Raw genomic sequence first — 27,814 nt, 5'->3', positions numbered from 1 at the left:
ATTCAACAGCTCACCAGGGCAAAACAATGAAAACGGCTCCTTTGTAAGCTGTAGAAAGTTTTTGCAACGCATTTCAAATATTTTCCATATCCAGTCATATACTGTTGTATAGAACATCTTAGAGCAATTCACCGTGTGACCAGTAGATGGCATGTAAACCCCCAGCATAATGTGTGCAGATAATCTGATAGCCTTAGATATAGATATATAACGTAGATAACCAGCTATCTATGTCTATTAAGAGACAATACACACTCACTGACCACTTTATTAGGTGTATTTATTTGTGCAATTAGTTAGGAGTAGAAGCCATGACTTCAGATAATGTTTATATCCCACATCAGAATGGGGGGAAAAGTGGCTTTGACTATAACATTGTTAATAGTGCCAGACAGGCTGGTTTTAATATTTTAGAAATTATTTGTATTTTTCATGCACAATAATACAAAAACATTTAGTGAGTAGCAGTTCTGTTGATGGATACTCATAGTGGTTGATAAAAGAGACCAGAGAAAAATGCCCAGATAAGTTTCTGTAAAAGGCTACAGTTACTCAAATATCCACCTAAAACCATGACAAGCGGAAGACCAAATCAAGTTCCACTCGACCAAGTTGCCATTCTTCACCCCACATTTGGCAGGTATACTGGATGAGAGGATGTATGGGAACATACACTGTAATGTGCCTTTGAGACGTCATAATTTCACAAAGAAAATGCTGAGATTTTCACTTCATGTTAATTTTATTACGCAGTTTTTTTTAACAGCCTTTGACTGTTAAAAATGCATGTTGGTCCACCTCCAGCACTTAAATTTACTGCAAGACATTATGCAAGCAAAATATTTTTACCCTATCATGGTAAGATGTAGACAAGAGTAAATAGGCCTACATTTATTTTATTTATGTTTGCTTTAGTGAGTATCAAATGTACATTTTCAAAAATATATTATGGTATACAATACGGCATAATATTTTATTATGTATACCATATTGTGTGCCATAATCAATGCTAAATGCAGTCAAACAAAATATTGATATACAATTTTATTTTTTCAGGCCAGGCAGTGACGACATGGTGAAACTTAAACCTTGGCATGATGGGATTGACCTTATTGTGAACTAGAAGAAAACACATTATATATATTAACTGCAATACAATTTGTCTGATACCCTATTTAGACATCATAACATTGCCAAAAATAATGCCATTTTTGTTATTTTTTTTTTTTTAATTATGGAACAGTAAGAAAATTCAGATTTTTTTTCATTGGTTTTCAATTTCAGTTTGGCATGGAAGCAATTCTCTGCATTCACCCTAAATGGCAGTCAGGCTAAACTGGGCATGCCAAACTTGGTCATTTATATTTGCAGTATTTCTAAAATAAATAAATAATGAAACTGGTTACATAGAGACTGTTTTGATAAAAAAAAAAAGCCATGGTGATTCGACATTGGACCCTCTTAGTATAGTAAAGGATTGACTGTATGTGTGAAATAACTTGTCATGGACATGGAAGGATTAACGAGTATGGAAGGTTGATGAGTACCCGCATAGTGAACCTTCATTGTTGAAGGATTTTATTGTTGAATGTGACTACCTACAGTTTATCAAATATCTTTAAATTTTTCTTATAATGGTTTTACGTTAATTAATATTTCACTTTGACTGGGGGAATATTGTACATTCAAGAACATTAAATAAAAAACAACATGATGATGAAAAATATAAGTGTAAAAGATTTAGGTACCCGAGCAGGTGTTTCCTTAGCAGGTGATTCAACTTCCCTTTAACAAAGACAAAATGTTTGTTAAAACATTTAACAAAAACATGTTTTAAAAAACATTTTAAAACATTTAACAAACATTTTGTCATGATTTTTGTAATCATGTTTGGCACTGATTACATCTGCTAGGTTCTTAAAATGGTAGGTACCACATAATGACAGTATATACAGTAATTTCAAATGTTTAATATTATTATAAAAAATGAATATAAATTAGCAAAATTAGTTGTTTTATCAAAGAAATTGTCGAGCACAATAAGACCATACACAGATCAGTCCTAATATTGCAAAACATTATGCACAATATTGTGCCACCTGTATGGCCCCTAAGGGCATGACCTCAAGGGCATGTGCGGTGGTGTTTGGCATCAGGATGATGGCAGCGGGGTCCTTTTGATGGTGTGGGTTGCGGAATGGGGCCTGTGTGAATCAGACTTGTTTGTTTGGCGCATCCCATGGGTGCCCAATCAGATCGAGATTGTCGAATTGCCTGATGGGCCTTGTGATAGTGCTGTGGTGCACTGGGTGTTCCGATGAATTTCTATTATGGCCAGCATACTTTTTGACTATACAGGCTGGCCTTTGCAGTTACCCATTCACTGGTATAAAATTGACAATCAATGTTGATGTGATAATGTTATGTCTTGTTAATTTTATAGCTAATTGTTGTATAAAACGTCTTTACATTTCGTGCCATTTACCCACTTATTGCACTCTGTGAAGTTAACAGAACAGCATGTAAAACATGGCAAAATCACATACATCCAATCACACAAAATGGTATAAAATGAGGGTAACACATTTTACAGACATATTATTGTACTGTTATATGCCTAATTGTTTGGTCCTATATAATGAAGCCTCAGAAGTGTCTGGTGTCTTTGAGGAAATATTATATATTTAATATATTCTCAGGTAAGTATATCCTACAACAGAAGTCAATATTATATATATATATATATATATATATATATATATATATATATATATAGATATAGATAGATAGATAGATAGATAGATAGATAGATAGATAGATAGATAGATAGATACTTTAACAGTTTAAATAATGTATGCAGGGTGCAAGAAGTCTTTGGGTACAATGCCAATATCACCATCCAGCTCACCAATCCACCAACCATAGATGTTGTACTCCTATGATAAAAACAGATGCAAAGCCATGTTAGAATACATAATATCACTATACATCTGGAATTAAATATTAAAATACAAAGAATAAAAGTATAGAACATGAATTGTTTAAAAATATGTGGTATAAATGCACATAAATCAGAAAAGAACTGTAACCACTCTCTCTCTCTGTACTGACTTAAAAATATATATCCTTTCTTGAGTTTTATCTCAGATTTCTGTCAACTACATAGTTAGGGCAAAATTACATTCTTATTGTAATTTATAGAGCATTGCCTCTTTTAGAAAAAAAAAAACAGACAAAGCCTACTGCAGGTCACAGCCCATCAAAAGGTCTATAGGGACATAGTGATAAATTTATAGAAATTAAATCATAAAAGAGGTTTTCATCTTATTGGGACTAACAAAGCCACAAATGTTAAACAGCTATATAGATAACTCTCTCACATTTAGTTACTGCATTTCCTAATCAGGATTAATCTGGAGCCTGTTCTGAAAACACTGGTCATACCACTTTCTATCCCAGGGCACTGTGCACACACACATTGACACTAAGCACAATTTATCTACTGAAAGTAGATTACTATCTAGAAATCTACTGCCATGATTTAAAAGGAGGGAGGATACTCTACACAGACAGTAACCTGAGCCCAGAACTGTGAGCCCTGGAGACGTTCAGAAAAATCTTACCTGCTACACTACTACACCACCATGCCACCCATACAACATTCTTTAAAAAACCTAGATAACTTCATTTATATATATATATATATAGCCTATATAAATGGAGTTATCTAGGTTTTTTTAAAGAATGCTGTATGTATTTATATATATATATATATATATATATATATATATATATATATATATATATATATATATATATATATTGTTCTCAAAGAATGGACAGTTTTACATGAAAACTTTATATCATGCGGTAAATTAATAAATGAATACCCTGATGCAATGTTATTAATGCAATATTAACAACATTGCATCAGGGTATAAAGTGACAAAAGGGAAACCTGGTCAGATTATTAACATATATTAGAAAATGTATATTGGCAGTCATTTGCCATATACAGAATACCTCAAAGCATGCATGCACACAAACACACACGCACACAGTCATTTAAGCATTACAAACAGCCTTGTCTGATATGGATTTACTCAAGATGTATAAAAGCAACACCTCTTCTGCAGCAGCCAGTAAAGAAAATGGCTTCTTTGACAAACAATCATTCAGAAGTATGCATTTTACATCAAAGTATTAATGCAAGAAGGAATGTGGGCACAACACAGGTGTGGCAATTTTAGGCTAGGATTTTAAGGATTTCAGTTTGATGGCCTTGACACCTTCTCCAGGCAGCATCTGAGCAAAGCAGTCACCTAATTAGTTACTGGCTTGAAGATGCTCATTACTCCAACAGGGCAATGTGTTCCCTCTGGTTATTAATCAGACCCCAGCAAGACGAGGGGCTTGGCACTTATGAGCAACTAGTGGACAGAGTCCCAGTCTTTGTTTTTGACAAATTGACATGAAGAGGGGGGGTATTATCAGTGTGATGGCTGGAGAACACAGAGATGGAGTGATGGGGAAAAACTGAGACTGTGTTCAGAGTGTTTTAGCATTCCACAAGCACACGCAGTACATTTAGATGTGATGAGCTTGTCATCCATCCAGCGCCTGCAGAGGAGAGTGGGAACTAATTACCATCTCCTCACACACAGCGCCGCAAGCCTAATGTAGTCTTCAGCCCATGCAGACGAGCTGCTCTAATGATGTCAGGAGGAATGAATTCCAAGCAGGGGAATAATCTAATGGGGCTACCAGCAACCACATTGCCATTGTATATGAGACTTCTGTGAACTCATGAGTTTTGTTTTAGACCATCTAGCCAAAGTTGATTGAATGTAAGTGAAAGTGAGGGACAGACAGAGTTGATAGAAAAGAGCAAAAAAAATCTCTCCAGGGACTGCTGCAGGGCTGTTCTCCTTCTTGAAATGAATCAAAGTTAATTTTACCTCTTCTTAAATTTTTGATCATCGACCACACCATTTTAACACAGGTCTAAATTATACTGTTACAATATTAATGAGTGTTGCTTCTTGACACCTACTGTATTACAGGGTGTCATAGATTTGCACAATCTCTCTAATGATGACAGATTAAAGCTACTGCAAACAGTATTTCTCTGACAGTTATCAATTCTCAATCACACCAGTCTTCTTTCACTCCATATTTCTCTCTCTCATCTTTTTTCAGTTGTGTTTTCATCTACTGAAAACAGAGCGCACATCTGAGAGTGAAATGTTTTTGAGTGAGAAACAGAATGTAGAATGATGGGCTCATCTGAATGTGAATTAGGTAGCAATGCTATTGCTATTTACTATCAAATTCAACTTGAAGGGGTTATGAGCAAATCAATCACATCCTCTCGTCTCAGTGAAGGAGGAGGAGAGGTGTGTTCCACTTTGACCTGTGTGAAAGCACATCTCATAAAAGCTATAAAATGCCAGTGTGTGCCACTTAGGGTGGTATGAGTGAATGAAACAGTGTAGCACTGCAGATGACCTCTGTGTGACTGCTCTTTTGCAGACGGGTGGGGTTGGCATGGGGAGCAGCAGAGAGTGGGTGTTGCTATGGCAACACCTGCAGTCTGCAGCGTGTGGCTGATATCATTTATTTCTCACTCAGGGGGCTGGCGAGCGCTGGTATTCAAATGGGTCCATCAGTCTCAGGCAGCCGGAGAACAGACTGGCAGCTAATGATGCTTTCAAAAGGAGAGGCTTAACTAGAGAAATGTCATATGGCATATGACAAGGTGAGGAGTAGCTCATGTGTGTAACACACCACAGCAGCCAGGAAAACCAAATACAGACTTCTTATCCAGCCCCCTATCCCATTTCTCTTTTCTATATAATCCATCTGTATTTATTGCCTTTTTTCACTGGCTCTTTTCCTCTCTTTTATTTGTTCTTTACCATTTTCTTTATTATCTATCCCAAATTCCAAAGCTTTGGCACTTCAAGTTCTCAACCATCCCTTCTTTAATTATTTACTTTATTTTCCTACTCACCTTGTTCGCCTGTATTACCCTCAGCAACGCACACACATACACACACTTTTTCTGTAGAGGCAGGAGAGATGCTAATAAGAATGAGACATGAGGCCTGTGCCGCAGGCCACCAGCTGACTGAGGTACGCCTTGGGAGTGATGGAGCGCAGGAAGTCTCTCATTGCCCTGCCGCTGAACCCGCTGCTCAGGCCTTGCTGCTCCCCCTTCCCTCCATCTAGCCCTCCCTTCCCTTTTTTCTTGCTGTCATGCACTGGAGTGTATCAGCAGTACACATACCCCGGCTGCTGAGCATCTCTAGCTGTCATTACAAAGAGCATGAACACACTGCCGCATTATATGACAGTTAGAGCAAATGAGAGCAAACAAAATAAATACCCTGCAGCGGCATTCTTTATTTATAAATGCATCCATCATGTAATTATATCCTGATCAATGACTCAGTAACTAATGCATGTTCATTTTCAATTACAGAAAGTATAACTGCATTTGAAAATGTGAAGCCGTACACATCTAAAATGGCATTTGACACATTTAAAATGATCTGATAATTAACAATTACAAGAAAGATCCATTCTTAAGGTAAAACCCTTGAACTTTATAATCCATCACAGTCATGGCTATTCAGCTATGGATAGTACGGGATGATGACCAAAACTGTGGATGAGCAAATAAACTAGCTGCCGTTGTAAAAGTACGCTGGGGATTACTGATGGCTCTTTAACTTAATAGGCATTTAAAGTGGATTGTGTATGCTGCTGAGTGCCTGTAATGATGGCTGTTTACGTGGCCTCCCATTTATAATAATTAGGCAGAACGGGAGGGGGCTGCCGCCATGCAGTTCTGGACTATTGGCTTAGGCTCTGAATAATGACCTACTGTAGTTGACCGGGAGATGACCGTTGCCTTCTGCATGACCCCAGAACCCCAGACTCACCCCCAGCTGATTCTGCTGGTAAATAGAATGCCCAAAGTGTCTATATAGTGTCTTGGTGTCTGTTGCAATAATGAAAGCAAGGTTGTTTTTATTTTGTGTGTGTGTGTGTGTGTGTGTGTGTGTGTGTGTGTGTGTGCGCGTGTGTGTGTGTGCGTGTGTGTGTGTGTGTGTGTGTGTGTGTGTGTGTGTGTGTGTGTGTGTGTGTGTGTGAGAACAAGTGCAGGGTGTGCCCCCTGTCTCTTTTCCTTAGCTGTTCCTTCCCTTTTTATTTCTCCCCTTTCCTTTTCTTTGGACATTTTGTAGGATTGCGACCCCCTGGGTACTAGGGCAGCTAGAGCTTCCATTTTTCTGCAGCTTGTGAAGAAATGACCCACTTGGGAGAGGAAAATAGTCTCTTTCTCTCACTCTCTAACACACACACACACACACACACACACATCATCATCATCATCATCAGTGAGACATGACTTCTCACATACTAATACATCATACACATGTCCTTCAAAAGTTACTTCTATCGTGAGGTTAGGGGATAGGGTACATTGTACTGAATGCTTTGTAGACTAACTGTCCATCTGAGCAATGTTCTTTTTGTAAAATAACACTGGCAATTAATTTAGATTACAAACCTTATCTATTCTGCATATTAGCTATTAATTATAAAACATCTGTAAACTGATGTCATGTGAAGGAAATGTGCACAGTGAACCAGAGGGTGTCACTGGTGTACACTACTAGTCTTGCCAACAGAGCTGGTGTGATTTAGGCAGCTGAACACTTAAGGCTTCTGTCTAGACCAGCGTTTCAGCCTACTTTATGACTCCTGGTTGGAGGGGATTGTTTGGTGTGAAAGTGCAGTGCATGCTTCAAAAGACATGGAGGACTGAAAGAGAGTGCTGTTCGGTGGCCTGCATGTTAAACAGCTCCTGGAGAAGTTTGGCCTACATCTTTGGAGCTATAAATCTTTCGATGTATCACTGCAGGATTTTTTACGGGAATTCCACTGGGAACTTAGGCATGTGAGCCTGACCTCAAAAGTCATGTACTTTGAAACTGGGAGACATGAATAAGCTTGCAGGAATGCAAGAGATTGGGATGATTGAGGAAAGAATGTGGAAAGTAAAGCCGGTGCAGACGTGTTGCTCTAAAAATCCTAAACTCCGTTTAAAAGTTTTTTTTTTTTTTTTAATATATAGTTATAAAAAATAATAATTTACCTTCACACCGTAACAAGAAAAAAATGAGTTGGCAGGATGTGATGCAATTAGCAATATCCTTTTTCTCATGCATCAAACTACCATTGAGCGCCATAATTAACTGCAAGCACACTAGGACAAATAAAAGCGCGTGTGGTGGATTAGAAAAGCGAGTGTGATGTGATTAGTGTGGGGAGAAGAAAGCCCTGAACATCCTGCTTTGCTGCCATCAGTGGCTATTCTCTCCAGCGCTGAGGATCAGTGAGGCTGCGTTAACGCTGCCAGATGGATGCTGGTTCCGGCCACTATTTCATGTTATTCTGTAGCGAGGGAGCCGCTGAAGGCAGAGCTCTGGGACTCTTACAGCCGAGCAGCTCTGAGCAGCGCAGCGCAAAATTAACTCCGCCGAATTAATCGGGGCAAGATTGAAAATGAAACTCGGATGCAGATGAGCGAGCAGCTCGGCGTGTTTGTTTATTCTGCCACCACAGGATCCCCGTGCTCGTATACTTTACGACGCCGGAGGGCTGAACATACAGAGGCCTGCTTTCATACACACACACACACACAGAGAGACGCACACGCGCGCAGGCCTAATGATCATATTATGAGATCACAAGGTTTGTTTGATCTGCTTGATTTCCGAATGAGATTCTATAAACAAATAGGTATCCTATACTTCCATGGATAAATTTGAATAACTCATCAATTTATTTCTTATAATCAAATAAGAATTCACTGCACGGCGGCATATAAGCATGGGAATGCGTTTTTCCTCTGCGCACGCACTTATTTGCTTACTCACACACGCGCACCAAAGCAAGACATATATGATGACACAAGACACATTCAGTACAGGGAGGAGGAAAAAAAACGGTCTACGTGATGGATCGATAATAACCGATGGGAAAACACGCACAGTTTGCATGGTCTAAAGGCTGGAAGCCAGACAACTCATCTGCGCTCCTCTCTGCTTCTCCTGTGCGCTTTAGTACTTCTCGGCATTCAGTCATAGCGCTACATTACAAACCTGTTGGTTAGCACCATTGATTTAGCACTTCTCACGTCTTTACCACCTCGTAATTACGCTCAGCGTTGACACAAATACACACGGCCTCCCCTCCACGCCTCTGGACAGCAAAATTTACGCGCTCTTATTTTATATGCACTGCTTTATGAGGGAGACTGTTAGAGGTAGGCTGCAGTTCTAGCCAGTCGCACATATATCATTTGCTGAGGTCAATGGTCCAGACAAGCACTCGTAAAACAAAAACACCAGACCTGCCTGGTCTAAAACAACTCAGAGGAGCAGGAAAGCGCGTGGTCAATGAATGGCTAAGTAAAATCATATTCTGGTCATTTGTATTGTTTTATCCCCATTAACCAAAGATTATATGATGGACCAGTGACAGCAATTAAATGTAGAATGTAATAAATTTACATACATGTGTAAATGCATTTACAGAATGATAACCACTTGTTGGCACAGTCTCACAGCCTAGAGCTCCAGCATATGCTAAGCAGAAAATAAATTATCTATATGGCAATTCATTAAAAGTGGATGATAGACTATTTCATGGTAATGAGAATTAGAGCAGGTAAGCGATTAAAAAGCACATAAAATATGTCATTATATTCAACATTATGTAGACATCAAGTATTATAACGTGTTATTATTATTGTGCATGCTGTGTAAGTATTTTATTAATTACGTAAGTATGCTCAGTTACACCTGACATAATGCAAACGGTTCCCAGAACAGTGAACGGTCTTCTTTAAAATGTTGTGCATTTCACTTTTGTTGGGAGTCAAAGGTAAAATTAAATCACATTGATTTCCAGTTGTAAGAGACAGCAAGCCTGTATGCGTATGCTGTTGAGACATTGTGCTTGTAAGACATGCGAGCTATAGATTTATAGAACACTAGATGCTGAATGCACAAAACAAGAAGTTATGCATGACTGAACACATGACTCTATCTGATACAACCCCTATAATGAATTAACAGCCCATTATTGTGAATCTAGCTATCAAGCAGTATTACTCCAGTGACAAAGAAAAGTGTTATCGCAACATTATGTGTATTTGGCACATAAGGGTAAAAAGCGCTGACTCCACAAACTTGTGTTTTACAAGCTTGCGTTTGTTTCTTGGAATAATAAAGGCAAAATATATTACATTGGTGTTTTAACATTCCTTTGATTATAGATATTGTTGTTCTATTGTACAGTATATCCATAAAAAACTAGACAGTAAGGTGTGCAGAGTACAAAATATAGCTCGAAAGTATTTTTTATAGAACCTTTTAAAAATATATACATATATTTATATACTGTGTTATATGTAATACATATATATATATATATATATATATATATATATATATATATATATATATATATATATAAAATGTGTTACTTGCAAAATTATTCATTGAAAACCTCTTCCTTTCTAGTCTAATTAACTAATTCTGAAGATCAGGTAGGCATAAGATATTTTCACTACATAGCACATGTAACTGTGAGAATAAAGAGAAAATATTTTTTTTCCTTTTATTTAACAAATCACTCAGGGACAATTTAGATGTTAAGAGATATTTAGATACTTGTAATGTATAACATGGGAGAAAATTGAAAGTGTGATAAAATGAGGAAGAAAGCATGTGTTTGAATGCAGGTTTGTAACTACACAGGCACTGACCTTGCTCAGAATGTAGATGAGGTCTCCTCTATGAAATGAGAGCTCATCTGGCTTGTCTGCCTCACAGTCCCACAGGCCTTGATAATAATTGGCATAGTCTGATGATGGATCTGATGAGGAAACCCACAGACACAACTATTAAAAAACTCATTCGTAATTTTTTAAATATATATGTATAAAAGCACTAAAACCAGACAGTATGACAAGCATAATTATATTTCTCACCTGCTCTTTGGCTCTTCTTGGTGCTTTCCTCAGGCTGGTCAGCCAGGTCATCTTCTAAAAATGTAAAGAACAAACATGAGAAAAGAAGGCCCTAACCAGAGTTTACGAGTAAAAGGTCCCTATGTACTGCTTAATTTTAACACTAAATTTTAGTCAATTTAAGGTAAATTGTTTTAACACAATAGTGCAATTTCCTCAACTGCCAGAGGCCATAGGTATTATATAACAGAAGTGCAGTTATCAAAACTTTTAGGAAAGATGCCATTCTGGATTCTCAGTAAGTGTGTCAGGACAGACAGGGCATTGATTCAGGGTGTGGCACCTCTTGGTCTGTGAAGTGACAATGATAGCCTTGCTGTCTGTCTCCCACATCCATCTTCACCCTGTCAGCCTGCCGATAAAGCCACCACATAGCAACCCTATACTTCCCACAGCACAAATCTGCCCTCCGCTTCCAGGAATTGTGAAGAAAAAAAGAAAAACACAGGAAAATAACTACTGTAAACCCATGGCCTTGACATTCCTGGCCACTCGTGACTTTTTTTACCAGCTGGATCATTAAGTGTATGTTTTTAATTTAACACTGAGTGAGTAATTTAATCATAAGTATTGTTAAAGATATAATCTCTGACCACTGTGACCCAAATTTAAATGGCTTAATGAATGAAAATTTTTCATTTATTTAAAGTTGCATTTTGTTATATTAACTTACAACAAAGAATAAATTCATAGGCTCCCAGTGCCCACTTCTACGAAATAATACCAGATATTTTATTTTTTAAGTGCAGCAATGAAAATGAAACTAGAAAAAACTACTTGGTCCAAAATGGCTCAATAGCTCCTTCAGCAAACTAACACCTTTTTGTCCTTTGAAAAATCACAGCACATTCATAACATACTATCTTTTAAAGATATTACTGTAAAACTTTTCATAGCTAGAGGAACAGGAGGTTAAAAAGAGAGATGGATTAAGGATGAAAGAGATAGTCATTTGATCCACCATCTGTGGGCAGCTCAGTTCCAGTACACACATGGCTGAGAAAGGTGAAAATGACAGCACTAAGGACTGATGTGTTTCTGCTCTGGGCTCTCCCTAAGTGCTCTGCAACTGATGGTCCCATCTTGGGGGAGCAGATCTTCACATATTCAGTTTAGCACATGGGACTGGCTGTGACAGGGTGCCAAGTGATATAACTTAGCCTTTAGCTTTTTTCCTGGTCTCACTTTTTCCCTAAGTTCAGTGTTCAGTGTTCTAATGTGCTCTAATGTGTGTCCGCTGCTTTTACACAGTAATTAATAATTTCACAATAATGTCAAGACCACTGAAAGATGATGTAGGTAAAAAGTTATTATTATTATTATTATTATTACTTATACCTGGAAGCACTTCATAGATGTCCTCTTCCTCCTCATCCTCTTCCTCTCTGACTGCTCCTGCTCTTTCCATCTTTTTTTCCTGGCCACCAGGTGGTGGTGCTGGAGCTGGGGCAGTTGTAGAGACTTGCCCAGGATGTAGTGGTGGAGTTGTTGCCCTTTCTATATCATCATATGCCTCCTCTTCTTCCTCCTCTTCCTCTTCTTCATCATCATCAAAGGGAATGAAGCTAGAGCTCAGGTCTACATTTATTAAAGGAGTCAAAAAGACAAAACAATAACTACTATAAGGACTATATCCACATACATTGTGAAAAAATTAATAGCCTGAAACATTTAAATATTTGTTTGTATTAAATGGTGTGTAGTAGTTCATGGCTGGTGCAAATATAACCATTTTAAAGCAAACCTAACAATACATATTAAGGTATATTATATTTAATGTGATAGAAATCACAGTTTCATATGGCCAAGGTAAGTGGGAAGAATGTAAACAATCTGAGAGGTGTTCATTACTTCCCGCAAATCAGAGCCTCACAGGGAGCCCATTTTAGAGCTGTGGCCATGCTCCAGATCTGTCTCAGATGAAGATGGGGCCTGATTGCAGGTGACTGAGCTCTGTAACACAGGCTATCGCATCCTCACTGCCTGGATGCCAAGCAGGGCCAGATCAATGCCAATGAAGAATGGCCCAAGCACAGCCTAATCAATTTCCCGTAAAGAGCGCTGTGCTACGCGGAAGAGGAGGCAGAGTGAGACACGTGGGACCCAGGAGCTGCATGACATACTTTATGAGGAGGTCTACAAAGTACCTGATTGGCTGAGCTTAAAAAAGGTATTTATAAACATCAATATTAAGCAAAGCCTGTCCTCTTTTAGCCACTGACATTGTACAATTGTCCAGATAAGAAGGTGTAAAATGATTGTGGTGCATGGAAGTATAATTATTCAGTATAATGTATCAAAGAGTGTTTGCAAAATAAGAATTTTGCACCCCATGTAACCTACCCTTCAAGACAAAATTGATTTGGTCCACCCATTCCCTAGCCTCACGGGGGCTGCTGGCAGTGAACTGCAGAAAAAAGCCATCATCTCAGAAATTAGTGTTATTATTGTAAATAAGCAGTCCTTGCTGTAATTATGCAAACATGGCACTACAAACAACCAAAATTGCAAATAAATGTGGATGGACAAACCTGGAAAGAGCGCCTTCCAGGAGCATTCATCTCAAAGCAACAGTTTTTCTTAGAATCTTTACGCAAGGTGGACACAAGCTCTGCACTATATCCATTGATATAAAAAGAGCCTTTCTGCTGTTTGTCTGTAATAATAAATTCCAGTCTCAGTAAATAAATCTCAGTAAATCTTATATATATACACACACACTGTATATAATATTATACCATAGCACAATTCAGCTGATTTAAATGGACAAACCTTTTTCACTTCCAAAGTAGTAGAATATGGTATTGTTCAGGACACACCACCTTTTCTGCCACTCCATGCTGAAGAAGCTATGATCTTGTAAACAAATTCAAAAATTTACACATTTTTTATAATAACTTATCTAAATATGAGTACCCTGTTTTTTTTTTTATGTTTTTATCTTACCACGTCTTTTTTTCTCCAGATAGCCCTGCTTCAGAATATTACTGAGATCTTGTGCTGCCGCTGTAGGAATTTCTCCAAAATCTAAAATAGGAAAACCAAGGTGGGAAACCTAAATTAGAATTCTAATTAACATTTTATTTGCTATATATGTGAAATACTTATCAGTATGCAATAAGATGAATAATCTATCAGCAATTTCCATTGTATTATTAAAAGAAAATTCAAGCTCAATGCTCTCCTGGTTGAAGGCCAGCAGAGAGCTGTGAAGCTGAACTTGGACAATGTAAACACATCTCTCATTAGGAATTAGAGATTTTATTGCAGCTTTCGGGAGCAACATGGATCAATAAATATAGAGTGGTACACTCCAGGCAAGCAACTGAGCAACTATAGCAGGATTAATGTGGGAATCTAGATTAATAGGTATTCAGTAAGAGAGTCAGGAAATCTATTGTTCGTCAAACATCTCAATGCATATATCTCATACCTCTTAATAATCTATGGTGGTCTTTATATCTATATCTCAATCACCATATTTTCTATTTAATTTTCTAAAGGTTTTACATTATTTTTTAGTAGAAGTAAAAGAATCGTGATTACGATAAAATGTAAGAGTCTGCTAAGCTGAAGCCTCCCTCTATTAACAGAAGGAACACAAGGCTAAATTTCCTCAGCTTTAGACCACAATATTCAACACTAGATTGATGTAAACCCTATTTATAAATGTTCAGATATTTAAGTGCACAGATGACAGTGGATACTACTCTTTAAGCTGGTTGTATTTCTGTCACTTGAGGCATAATGAATGTAGCACTGCATTGTGTGTCATAGGAGATCTAAAAAAAAAATTGCACTTTCAAAGTTACTTGTAGGTGGTGATGTGAACTTCATAACATCACCATGATAGATCCTTGTCATAGAGTGGATTGCATCAACCCGATAAACTTGCTATGGTGGCCAGGTGCCAAGTGGTATTAATTGGTTCCATAAATAAAATTTAATCTATTGAAATCATCAAAATGAATAGTGACGCAACACCTGGAAATGCTGCCCTTTCTTGACACCATCACACAGTATCATGACAAATGTCTTTACTGGCCCTGGTTTTCAGACAGATGAAACCGAAGTTCCCTGACACTCGAACACTTACAGGCACCTTCACTCAGAAAGCAGCCTGTTCGACACACACTTCAATGTCCATGTCATCATAAATACAACTGCAGTACTTGTTTGTCACAGCCAGCTTGATATATCAACACCAAAAGAGCCCTTAGTCCACCAAATGATCCATCCTCCTTTCATTTTTTCCTCTTGTTCTTTCATTCTGACACCTTTTAATCCCCTCATCCATCTAAACTCCCCTTTCTTCATTTATCTAAGAGGTCAAGCAGTGTTAATAGTTGAGCGGAAATACGATAAACAGAGAATAGGTGAGAATGGATAAAAATGAGCTGACGTGGAAAAGTCTCTCATCTTCACACACCCACTGACAAGACGGCTAGAGTGGTCAGCACATACATTGGTACACTGATCCTTGAGCAACAACTGAATGAATTAAAGGAAAGGGCTATTCCATAATAAATCTTGTACTATCTTTTCCATTGATACAGGCAAGTGGTAACTATGGAGGCCCATGTTATATTATTCTTCCACAGGGTAGCAGTGTAGCCTAAAATTTCGTTTTCACACAAAAGCAAAGTAGGCACACTGGTCTGTTCATGATCCCACCCCTCAATGCAAGATTCTCATTGGTTTAATTCAGTATCCAACTTCAGACATACAGTCTTCACAAACCAATTAGAGGTGATGTTTTCATATCTAACAACAAAGAAAGGTCAAAGCTAACTATGCAATGATAATGACAAGATTTTTAGAGGGCCACATGTACTAATGGTACTCAGGTTTTAAAACTTCACGTCCCAAAATAGTATAAGGGGCAAAAATATTTTTTAAACATCAAAATATGTAAAAACTGTGAAGAACTAAGTAATACGACTTCATAAAAAATGCAAAAAAAATCCATCAAAGTGCCTCATATTTTCACTTTAACTACAAATTACTTTTTAAATAATTTAGAACAGTGTGGTTTTGTAATTTTCACCACTAGCACTGTTCTATTTTTTGCTAGCATCATGCTAATCATTTCCACTAAAATATACTAAGGTTAGCTATTAATATTTCAGGATGCATTTCTATTGCTTTAATTAGCACTTTAATCCAGCAATGCCTGAATTTATCCTCGTTCCATTATTTGAATCTATTGTAAATCCCACACATTTATGTAACTGAGATGCTAGTCAGTCTCATATAAATTTTAAAGTAAAGGCATCATAGTAATTATGGTAAAATAGCATGCACATTACTTCTCATATTAAATAAACTGGATTTTTTTAAAGAATTTTTTTGAGAATATAATTTTAAAAATCCTTATATTTATATAAAATATCATGTTAAGATCCACAGTTGTGGTTCCACTATCTGCAGATTTGTTGGTCCACTGGTTGATAAACAGAGCACTGAAGAGAAGAGGAAAGAGGTAAGAGAGGGAGCGAGACAAAGCTAATGACTTTCCCGCGGGCGCTCTCTGTTGCTGCCAGAGATGGTGACGTGATGCATGGTACTGCTGCTGCTCTGTGGCAGGGGAAGATTGGTGGTGGTGAGGCATGGAGTAGGCCACGCAGGGCTGCGTTTATCAGTGCCACTGCACTAGTGGAGCTCTGCTTGCTCTCTAAGCTAAACCCAGTGGCCTGGCATTTCAGCTGGAAAACATCTCTAGGTCAGATTGTCCCTATCACACCATTACATATTGCCTGGCATTTACGTCTTGGTTATTGTTCTTTAGGAACCTGTTCTGCACTTGGGCACATGGACCACTCAGGATGAAATAGCATTAAAAGCAAATGCAATCAGTGACAAAGAAAGTTATAGATAAATCTATGATACATAACAATTCTTCAGTGAATAACATAATTTGAACAGACCAAATACATACTTTTGGAAAAGCTCTGAGGTGCATTCACTCAGCAGAGTTAAGCTGTAAATTTGATAGTGCTCCTCATCTACTTATTATTATACTCTCAGCAAGGTGTTATGAGCTCAGCTGTTAATCCTGCTATAAAATGTGATTGATGTTATTGCAACCTAAGGAAGTTAATATACTTAGCCATTATTTTCCACTTCATTTTGGCTACAAGTCAATCAGAAGGCTGTGTTAAACCAAGGAAGGAAGATGTACGTGTGAACACTGTGTATTTACCTTTATAGATTATGTGATAAAAAAAATTATGCAATCATGCTGTACACACATTTCAGTTAATGTTACAGTTGTGCAGTGTGAAATAACTTTAAATTACTGTCAAAACAACAGCAAGGACTTTATTGTAGGAGAATCAGGACAAATACCTAATCGAAGACCGAATTTAAGCCTGAGGGTCTTCCTGTGCAGGCCAGTACGGTAAATGCACATTTTAACCCACCTATCAACTTGACAATCCCCAAATTCATTTTAGATAATTACTAAATTAAGTTGAGAGAAGCAGATTTGTAATTAAATCCAAACAAGGATTTCAACCAATACAAATCCCATATCTAAACTAGAAAGGGGGGTAATCCACACCAAGCCACTGGTCTTTCTGTGTGTCTTTAGCTTTGTGCAAGCCAAGCACGGGTCCAGTACCTGACCTCAGTTTGAACTCTTGTGATGAGGTGAAACAGAAGGCACTGGGGTCCCTGGGGGCCGGCAGAGACTGGAGAGGAATGCTGATCAGAGAGAGAGAGTGGAATTGCTGCACTCTCATGCACTGCACTTGATTAGGAAAAAGGATCCACTCATGGCATCCTTAAATTCCCTCGCCCCCGCCAATACTCTAGCTGCATATACCAAAGAGCAAATTGACACATTTTTTCTCATTAAAGCCAAGGCTATGGTCCTGGTGCTTTGCCTCAACATAGCACAAATCAGCAGTGATGGACACAGAGATATAAAATCACAGAAGGGGAAGAGAAAGAAATGCCTGGATGAAAACCACAGTAGGAGGTACCTGTAATCTTCATTCTTTTTCCCACATCAACAAGGGTTGATGTGCTCTGATTGCAAAAAATAAAATAAATGATTATTCCAAAAATATGCATGTACATAATGCACACATATGATAAAAATTGTGAGTTCAACAACAGTTAAAACTGGAACAAAATAAAAACTTCAGTGGTACAAACTTATCTCCACACTATGTGTGTAATTTTCTTACACTGCTTTTTATGACTAAATAAAATTAGAATTTAAGGAATGTGCAAAAAAAATGAAAAGATTAAGGCCTTTGAATTTATATTCAATGTGTTATAATATAATTTCAATTGCTGAGCTAAAAGAAAAATACCATAAGTGTGTATTTGTGTAATTTAATTCAGGATGGAAAATTCTGGAACTTATAAACTGTGATAAATTTAAATGAAATAAATAAATCATTAAATGAAAAGCCGCGGCTCTAGTAATAATTTTGTATACCGATTAGCATTTCATTATAGGCGTATTTTTAATTCCCCTAGGGTTAGGGAAATTGCTCTTTACCGTTCACAGGTCAAAAGTGAAATTTATTCTGGTGTAATATTAGTTTAATATTTATTGAAAACATAGGCATAACATTCAAAGTAATAATGCGCAACAGACTATAAGGTTATTGATTTATTGTGAAGTTATTTTAAATTAATATAGTACATAATCAGTCTGTGCGACGTCTATAGTCGGCTATTGCTTTCTTTCTATTGATCATGGGATGATGGTGGACTCGGATAACCTATTTCTTTGCTCTATGTATAAATGTGTCATTGTAAAATGTTTATTAGCAATTCTTCAGATGCAAAAGTAACGTATTTCTAAAATTTCTAAATAAATTAATTAATAAATAGATGGATAAATAAATAAATATTAGTCAATATCAAATGTTTATCTTATTAATAAAATCATTTGAAATAGTCGACGAGGGGTGCGCGATGAGATACACATGCTGTGTGAGAGTGTAACGCTAAGGGTCTTTTCCCTTGAAAGAGCCTAAAGCCTACATACGCGTGTCGCTTGTCTGTAGAAGGTAAATAAAGACACGATAATGGCCCTCAGTCCAGGAGGGAATGCATGCCGGGGTCAGAGCGCGAGATGTGTCCGTTACCATCCCGCGTTTCCGAGTGTCTGAAGAGCAACAGAGAGCAGATAGACCGCAGGTCTGCGCGTGCACCAGCAAAGGCCACCGACGCAGTATTGTAATCTAGTCAGGATGTAGCCAGCATGGGTCATATTATAAATTGTTAACCTGCTCTTGACAGTTGACCAGCACATTTTTATTGACACGTCACAGAAAGAAAGAATAGACTAAATACTGTGGTAGCATGAGTAGTAGTAGCAATAATAATAATAATAATAATAATAATAATAAATAGTAAGAAATAAAAACGTAAGAAATGAATTATTATAAAACAAATAATAATTACTTGTTTTAATAAAACGTATTAGCCTACTTTTTTCGCATTTGCATTAATCTGTTCTCAATTTATGAGTTACAAATAAAACACCTTCGGTCATCGTACAGAAAAAAAACGTTAAATCAGTATTAAATGAGCAGGCTACTTAATATTCTTACGGCTGTTAATATTTTACGGCTATTAATATTGTTTAGGTTATTGTTAAAGCAAAACCTCAAAGACGATTATATTACCACAAATCGTGATTAAGCTCTTTCATATGCTAATAAGCTAGGTTTTAATTTAAGTTAGGTGTTTACTAAACTCAGTCTTTAAAAAAAAAAAAAATCCAACTCTTAAGTCTACTATAGTAGTTTGAGAAATAATTGTAGAATATTTTAGGCATTGTATGTGAAAGATTTTATTTGAATTTGTTTTTAGGCATCTTTTGCGCAGATGCTCGTTTCCTAAATGCCACGAATAACATTTTCACTTTATTTTTAAGTATTTCTTTAGTTATTCTTAGTTTTACCATGTTCTAGATGCTGTGCCTTTTTATTTAATATTTTTTATTTTTTTGGGGGGGGGGGGAAATATGACATTGTGAACTTTGTGAAAATGGCAAAAGCAAACAGCGATAAACAGCAATCAAACAATTGATCGTTTAAAGTCGTTCAGCATTCAGACCTGCTCGCTAATGCGTACAGAATCCACAGGGCTATTAACTAGGTGCCTGATTTAGTTTAGTCAACATTAATGTACACAATGGAGCACTGCTTTTAAGATTAGAGCGATGAAACGCTAAGTGAGTGCTAATCCTCCACTCATGACTACACTATGCATTAGTTATATCATGTATCTTATTGTCTTACAGAACAAATGTGAAAGGTTACAGGCCTGTTGAGTTTGCTTCCACTAGCGCTTCTTTGTAAAATATGAAGGAGGATAGGGGAAGTTCCAAGGAAGTGTTTGTATTGGCTAGGTCTAGCTCATGGCCAGCAGCCAGCCATTCTCTCTGCATGAAAAATCACTCCTCGGTAAAGCCTCAGGCTTGATACTACCATCACTTCTTCACTTTGGTCTCTTGCAGTTGTCTAGACTTCGTCCAAAAAAAGATATGGCAAAATAATACACTGACACTGCACCACATTGGTTGTCCTAAGTCCTCGGTCAAATAGCACACATGATATGCTATTGATGTACAACATGATAAAGTTTACATATAACAGGATATGTATAAATGTAAAACTGCTGTACTGTCTAAGTGTTGGATGGTGCCATAATTCTTACATGGAATTTTTTTTTAATGTTCTTTTAATCTTAGACATACACCGAATAATATCGTCAAATAACCCGGAATACCAGCTCTGCTGTGTCATTTAATTTTATAAGTGTCAGTTAATTTGTACACACACAGTGCAAGTCATTCATTTATGTGAACTTGCTACAATTTGAGAGAAGACAATACTTTGGTAAATTACAGTAAGAACACCGTGTTAAATTATTTTAAATTGTAACATAGCCTTAATTCAGACATGATGAAGAATAGCATCACTGTATGCAGGAGAACTGTGTTCTCAACATGTCCTGCACATTTTAGTGTATTCTCTGCTTCAAGCACACCTGATTTAACTAAACAGCTAATTAACAGCCTTGGCTGAATTCAGGTGGGTGTGATAGAGCAGGGAAAGCAGTAAGATTGTAAATGGCCGGTCGTCCTCCAGGATCAGGGTTGAAAACCACTGCCATAGGAAACAGTCTGCACAAATAAAAATATAAGTATACAAACACAGCCCAGTACAGTGATTGCCTAAAACCTAAAACAGACATTGAGACAAAAAATGGAAACAAATGCCTTTCCTGTGTATGTACAGGCTCACACACCTACACAGTCTTCATTTATTTCCCTAAGAAAGCATTGGGCCACCTGGGTCTTGCATTGAAACTTCATCAATCTCCAGAAATGGAATCCAGTGGAGAGAAAAATCAAATTCTCATTTGCAAGATGGTGAAGGGGGGGCTAGGCACCGATGGAACATTGGACAGTTTACATTTGTTTACATTGGATCCTTTATCTTGAGTTTTTTTTTTAAAAAGAGAGAGAGAAAAGGATCAAACTGCTAAAATAGATAGGAAGTAGTACAAAATATCCATTCTTCTTTTTAGTGCAATGAGATATGTGACAAGTACCATAACCTCCATCCTAAAAATCCCCTTGTGTGGGTATGCATATGGGGAGGAGGAAATGGTATGGTTGTCGGTAAAAGTGTGTGTGGGAAGGGGTTGGTAAGAGCAAGAGTGAGTGAGAGAGAATAAGAGAGAAAGATTTCCACATTTTCAACAGTACAACAGCCTTCTGGATTGAACTTTTGAACCTATGTGGCACAGTGAAATACATTAGATATTTGGCTCTCTAAAAATGTCGAAATTTTCAGATATATAGTCCAAAATTATATATATGGTAGAGAGAGAGATGGAATTTGTAGCAGTTTGTTCTTTATTGCACACCATGCTAATAGGAGAACAAGTGTATCATTAAGATATGGAAGAAAAAATGCAAATATAAATTGTAAAAAACTAGTAAAGTCCTAAAGCATGAAGAAAATGATCCCTTTGGAGGTCAATAATGCAGCCACACAGACAAAAGTCAGACAGGGTCATAAAGTGACCAGCATAACACCAGAGGTCAAAAGTTTGCATAAGGGAGGAAGCTCCACTCAAAGTCTGGGTACACACAGAGTATGCTTTAAAGGTTGACATAAGACCCTAAAAAGCTGAGTATCAGCAGACCAATGCTCCAAACCAACCTGTCTTCTGCAATGTATGAGCAAACAATGAGGTCACTTAAGGTGGTAAATATCCACTATACGTTTTGGATCAGAAACGAAGAACGAAAATGGTAACAAAGAAAACAGCATGAAGTTTAAATTCATACTTTGGACCATGTCTTTTGGTAAACACATATGGTTGTGTCCTTTATTAAAAGTAAAAAAATAATTGATAAAACCTCTTTTAAACTCTCTAGGGATTAATTACAACAATCAATCTACTAGCCAATGCCTTCATTAATATAGGCCTTGTACGCCTCTGACAAAATCAAATTTACATCTTGATCTAATTTGTGATAGAGATTTAGCACAACTGCGATTCCTTTTCCTACCTTCTGATTGGTTTCTTCAATATTGCTGTTTGACCACTGTGAGCCGAGATAACAGCAATGGCAGAAGCTTTTGTTTCAATGCATAAATCAGTCAGAGAACACAAAGGGCCCTGGCCATGTGCGGTGTCTGATACCACCCAACAATTTTCACACACAGACCACAACCTGTACAACTGTACCCACTTATTCTGCCATATAACCACAATCTTAAGAAGCAGTGTATGACGTTCATCTTAATTAAAACAGCTACATTTAACATTTAAGACAATTACTAATAAACATCATAAGGATGATCCACTTACAATATCCTTATCACTAGAAAGAAAAATATGCAATGTTTCAAATATAAGCCAGGTGTCTAGCTGAAAGTTTACTGTATGACAACACCCGTGAACTCCTGCATGACTGCTGTCATCCAGACAAGGGCTACAAGAAAGGCTGCATGCACAGCCGGGTCAAACGTGCAGTCTGTGGGTGAAACTTAGTTCACATTACCATACAGACAGGCGCCCTGACAATGGAGCGCCCATCTGTTCCTGTCAGCTATAACAAATCTGGTGTCAGGATCCTCTCTGGAGATGAGGAGGCAGTCTTTGCTAAATGAAATAACACTGACTCCTCCTGCCTGCCAGCGAAGCACCCTCCATCTCCACTTGGTTTAGCGACTTCCTCAGCTTCCTTTCCATTCAAATGAGTGGCATCACAGAATGGGATATTTACTTTCCAATATGAGCTTCATTCTGCTTGTAAGATTTTTTATTTAATTTTTTATTTTCAATACATTAGACACCTTTATTTCATTTATTGATGTCTTTATTCTTCATTACAAAGAATTAAAAGCATGAATGAAATCATATTCATCGTAAGAGGAAAATAAATTGAAAATGAATTTAAATTCTGAAATGAAACTGGACGCCCAGATTTAAGCAAGCTTGAATGTTCCCTCTTACTTTGTCTTGAAGTCAGAGTCCCCATTCATGAACTAAACATGAACCCTGAACTGCACTTGCCCCCTCTGGTCATTATCTTTTTTAAAGAAGTGTCAAGATGTGATTCTCCACATAAGCTTTGTCCCCTTCCTCTTACACTTCTTTTACCGCCCCCACAGTTGCTTTTTTTCCTATAAAATAATTGTAACAAAGAAGTATTTTTTAAATCTGCTTCTTTGTATGACTACTTTTTACAAGATTACAATGTGACGTATTGAAGAACAGATAAATGTGACATTTCTTGTCATTGCATTACAAAAGCTTACATAATTATTCAATTTTTTCTGGAAATGATCAATGATCCTTAAAGATTTGACATAGAATTTGTTGATTTAGGAGTAGGGAGTCTTTTTGACAGAGTAAAATGATGAACTGAATGTTTTGGGGGGGGGGTTTATCACTACAACTACTATTTCCTTTTTTAAAGAAATAATAATAATAATAATAATAATAATAATAATAATAACTGTATTGGCAAATGAGTGCCCAAGTATCAAGGGGAACAGACACAGCCCCTCAGGTAGAGGGTTGTGTTTCAGGCCCAGATGGTAAGAGAGAAACTGGGGATGATGATCAGTCATGGCTCTGGCTCTGGCCTGGAGCTAAAGTGCAGACACATTGCAAACTGATTTCTGGTGATAAAAAGCAGCCAGGGCACCAGGCAGTGGGCAGATGCAACACCCTGGCAATTTTCAAACTGCTTTACATCATTCCACTCTCTGCATGGCTCAGGAGAACCTTTTCCTTTTACACTTTGAATTTAATCTCAAGTTGTCCTGGGAAGCTCTGACACTTAGAGACTTCAATAACAGTGTGTTTTCCTACCACTAGAGGATGCTCTTCATCCCTTTTCTGTTGAAGCCTACCAAGGCAATGGTGACAGACACCCACATCCCCACCCCCACATCCACTTCTCCATATCCTAAACTGGCACATAGCACAGGCGTGGGAATCCACTAGAGGGTGATCTGTTACCAAACACACCACCACGCTATAGTTTATCATCACTCTGCCAAATAAAACACTGACATTCGTCAAGGATATTGCTCCCTAAAGTTCTTAAAGAAACTACGCACATCTTGCATGCCTTTTCCCTTATGAGCTGATTGCACATATACAGTTTACCACATGCATGCATGTAAATAATGAAACAAACTCTGCTTTAGAGTGCCAGCTTGAAAGGCAAAAATAACATTTACATGAATTGTATATTATTTAACTTTATTTATTTTTCCATAATCTAGCGTTCATACTGATTTGATGTCTGCTGGTATACTTTACATGCTCTTGTATGCTTATTACAAAAAAATATATTTTTGGAATATTTATATATTACAGGAAAGTTCGATTTTTAAAATAACTTAGCAATGAAAAACGACATTCATACATTAGGGTACTAATTTATATAGCACCTTAATGAAGACAAACACATAGAGTGGTTTGGACTCACATTCAGGCGCAGTGTCCTCCTGATAGTCTGATGCCACAGACAGATCATCAGAAGGGGCAGAGCGTCCCAGGCTACTGTGGTTGTCATCGGAACTGTCCTCATGTCTGAGATCAGCTGGGAGGACAAATGAGAGAGCTTTAAATATTTGGGAACTTGAACACAACTATGACATTTAAATAAATAGTTAACAAGGTTAAAGTAAAACAAATGCAAAAAATATATACTAACTTACATCTGTACGGAAATTCCTGTGGATTTCTGAAAAAAAAAGTAATTGGACATACATTGGATAAGGTACAAATAATAATCACAGAAAACATGTTAAAAGATGTTTTACTTAATTACATATTGGATTAATTAATTGTTCAAATGATAGATTTTTTTAAGCCTATTTAGAAACAGAGTAAAGAAATAAAGAACTGGAAGACATGGAAACTAGTAATTGTAATTGTTTTTTATTCATTTTTAGTGAATTATGTTTTTTAACATCATATTTATTACAAAATATTCATTCACCCTTTAACCATATTTAGTTACATTGAATATTGTAATATACACGCTATACTGGTGAGAGCAGTGTTAATTTATCTCTTATGCCACTACAGTGGCCTCAAAGGTTTTGTTGCTTTGCATCTGTTACAGTCATACAGGGTGTATTGTTATATTTGTTATAAATTCAGAGTGTAACACACTACAGTGGAAAACAAGCATGCTACTCCTCCTACATGCAGCAAAACCACAAAGCAAGCAGATGCAAGTGCATGTGCAATTAATCTCTACAAGCAAGCAAAACTAGATGTGAGTTTCCTGTGCAGTATTTGTTAGTGAGATCATTCAACATGTTACTGCAATTGAGAAGACATTCCTTGGCTTAGATTGTTTTTATTTTTTTAAATCTTAAAATTTATGAAATAAAGAATAAATGACTTTACTATATAAGTTTGCTATACATATGATGTACAGAGATTGGATGATCAATACATTAAAAGTGCTTACCTGTTGTGGACAACTCGAAAATTGTTTAGCAGTATTTCTCTTGTTTCTTGAGCATGTTTACTAAGATTTTCATCCTGCAAAATACTTGAGACAAACAGCTCACAATCTAAAAAAAAGACCATTCATACAGACACAGACAAACACACACACTCAGAGATTGTTTATTTTTCAATGTGATAATTAAGTATTAACGTATTACACATGTTATACATGTTATATAAAATCTTTCTCTTTATTTCATGCTATCTCTTAAAGATATGCAAAAAAAACTGCCAGTGATCATGTTCCAAGGCCAGGTTAATGCAAATTCAACAAAATGTCAGTGTGTGTGTAACTGACAGAAGCTTTGTGTTTGAATGAGTAAGATCTTAATCTAAGGGTGGCAATCTGTTGAAGTGGATCTGAATAATGCATCCACTTCCCTTCAGTATACAACACTAACAGAGTATGGATTAAAAAAGCACTTTGCAGAAGTCATTCTCAAACATTATATAATGAAGATTCTACTGTTTGCATTCATACTACTACTACTACTACTACTACTACTACTACTACTACTACTAGGACTACTAGGACTACATGGGATATAATGGCCCACCTGGGTGATGTGGCCCACCTATTGTCATCTGACAGTCTAGGCTTAACATTATTATAAAACCATTTAGAAAGAAACCCATATTACAGCCTATATATACATTATACCATTGAGTCAACTTGCATGTTAGGCAAAAGTAAGCTTGCTATGACAGCCATGTGGTTAAGCTAGATCAACACTTACTACAAACAGGTGTGTGAAGCCAAATAACTGAACTGCACCATTTTGCCTCATCTTTTCTTAATACCCTTTCTTAGTACCATTAATACCTATTTAACATTTTATTTTTAAGCCTTCTGAATTCAGACAACACAGTTCTCTTATATTTCCAAAAGAAAGAAGAAATACGTATGCATGTATTTTATGTATTTAAACATGTATTTATGTTTTTAAGCATAGTTACATTGTGTTGTTGTTTTGCTTTTATGTGGTTGTATTTTTCTTAGGAAACTGAATTGTTGTTGATTTCCAGATAATGGAACATGAATAAAATGTACAATCGTTTTAGTACTTCAGAACCATCTTAGCTCATGTTGTACAATGAATGGAGAAAACGGCTTCAAAAGCACATGGATTTAAGAAAAATAAAAACTAAATAAAAACTCTTTGTATAAAGTAAGTGTAAGTACTTTTTGGGGGGAAACATTAACTTAATTAGCAATTTAAATTGACCTTAAAGTTTAAAGTTGGTATTGCTATCACTACTGCTAATAATAAAAGATAAAGATGTTAAATATGTTAGTAAAGTCAAATATCATTTTCAGGAAGTAGTTTGAAAATATGTAAATTGCTCAAAAAATTTAAATGAGGCCAAATGTCAGAAAATGTTTTTTTTAAAATGTCAGATATTTATACCAATGAAGAAATAAAACTTTATAACTGAAAAAACGCAGTTTTAAATGCAATCAATTCTTGTTAACCTGACAAAGGCACATACATAAAACACTAGAAATGTCTTGAGGCAGTACCTTCAAGAAGCACTTTGATGTCATCAGAAATCGTCCCCATTAATTCCCTGAATGCAAGAAGCCACAGAATTCTAATATTTCTTTATTGAAAAGATGTCCAGGGAGAGTATGTTTCCGTTTCAAAGTGCCAAAAGACACTACACAATGTGGCA

At 36.8% G+C, this 27,814-nt stretch overlaps 1 protein-coding gene across 1 annotated transcript; it reads right to left on the bottom strand.

Moving 5' to 3' along the window:
- Positions 1–396: 396 nt before the first annotated feature.
- On the bottom strand, positions 397–27,814 carry skap1 (src kinase associated phosphoprotein 1). Its single transcript, XM_053512201.1, has 12 exons — positions 27,663–27,814; positions 26,100–26,205; positions 25,336–25,361; positions 25,104–25,217; positions 14,054–14,134; positions 13,880–13,963; positions 13,639–13,763; positions 13,451–13,514; positions 12,446–12,685; positions 11,069–11,122; positions 10,844–10,953; positions 397–2,936 (listed from the first exon to the last, which is right to left on the bottom strand). The coding sequence occupies exons 1-12, from the start codon at positions 27,700–27,702 to the stop codon at positions 2,844–2,846; spliced, it is 1,137 nt and encodes a 378-aa protein (XP_053368176.1). The 5' UTR covers positions 27,703–27,814; the 3' UTR covers positions 397–2,843.

Source organism: Clarias gariepinus, chromosome 14, assembly GCF_024256425.1.
Source record: "Clarias gariepinus isolate MV-2021 ecotype Netherlands chromosome 14, CGAR_prim_01v2, whole genome shotgun sequence".
Taxonomy (NCBI): Eukaryota; Metazoa; Chordata; class Actinopteri; order Siluriformes; family Clariidae; genus Clarias; species Clarias gariepinus.
Note: the sequence above shows the minus strand (reverse complement) of the source record. Positions and strands in the feature narration are given on the sequence as shown.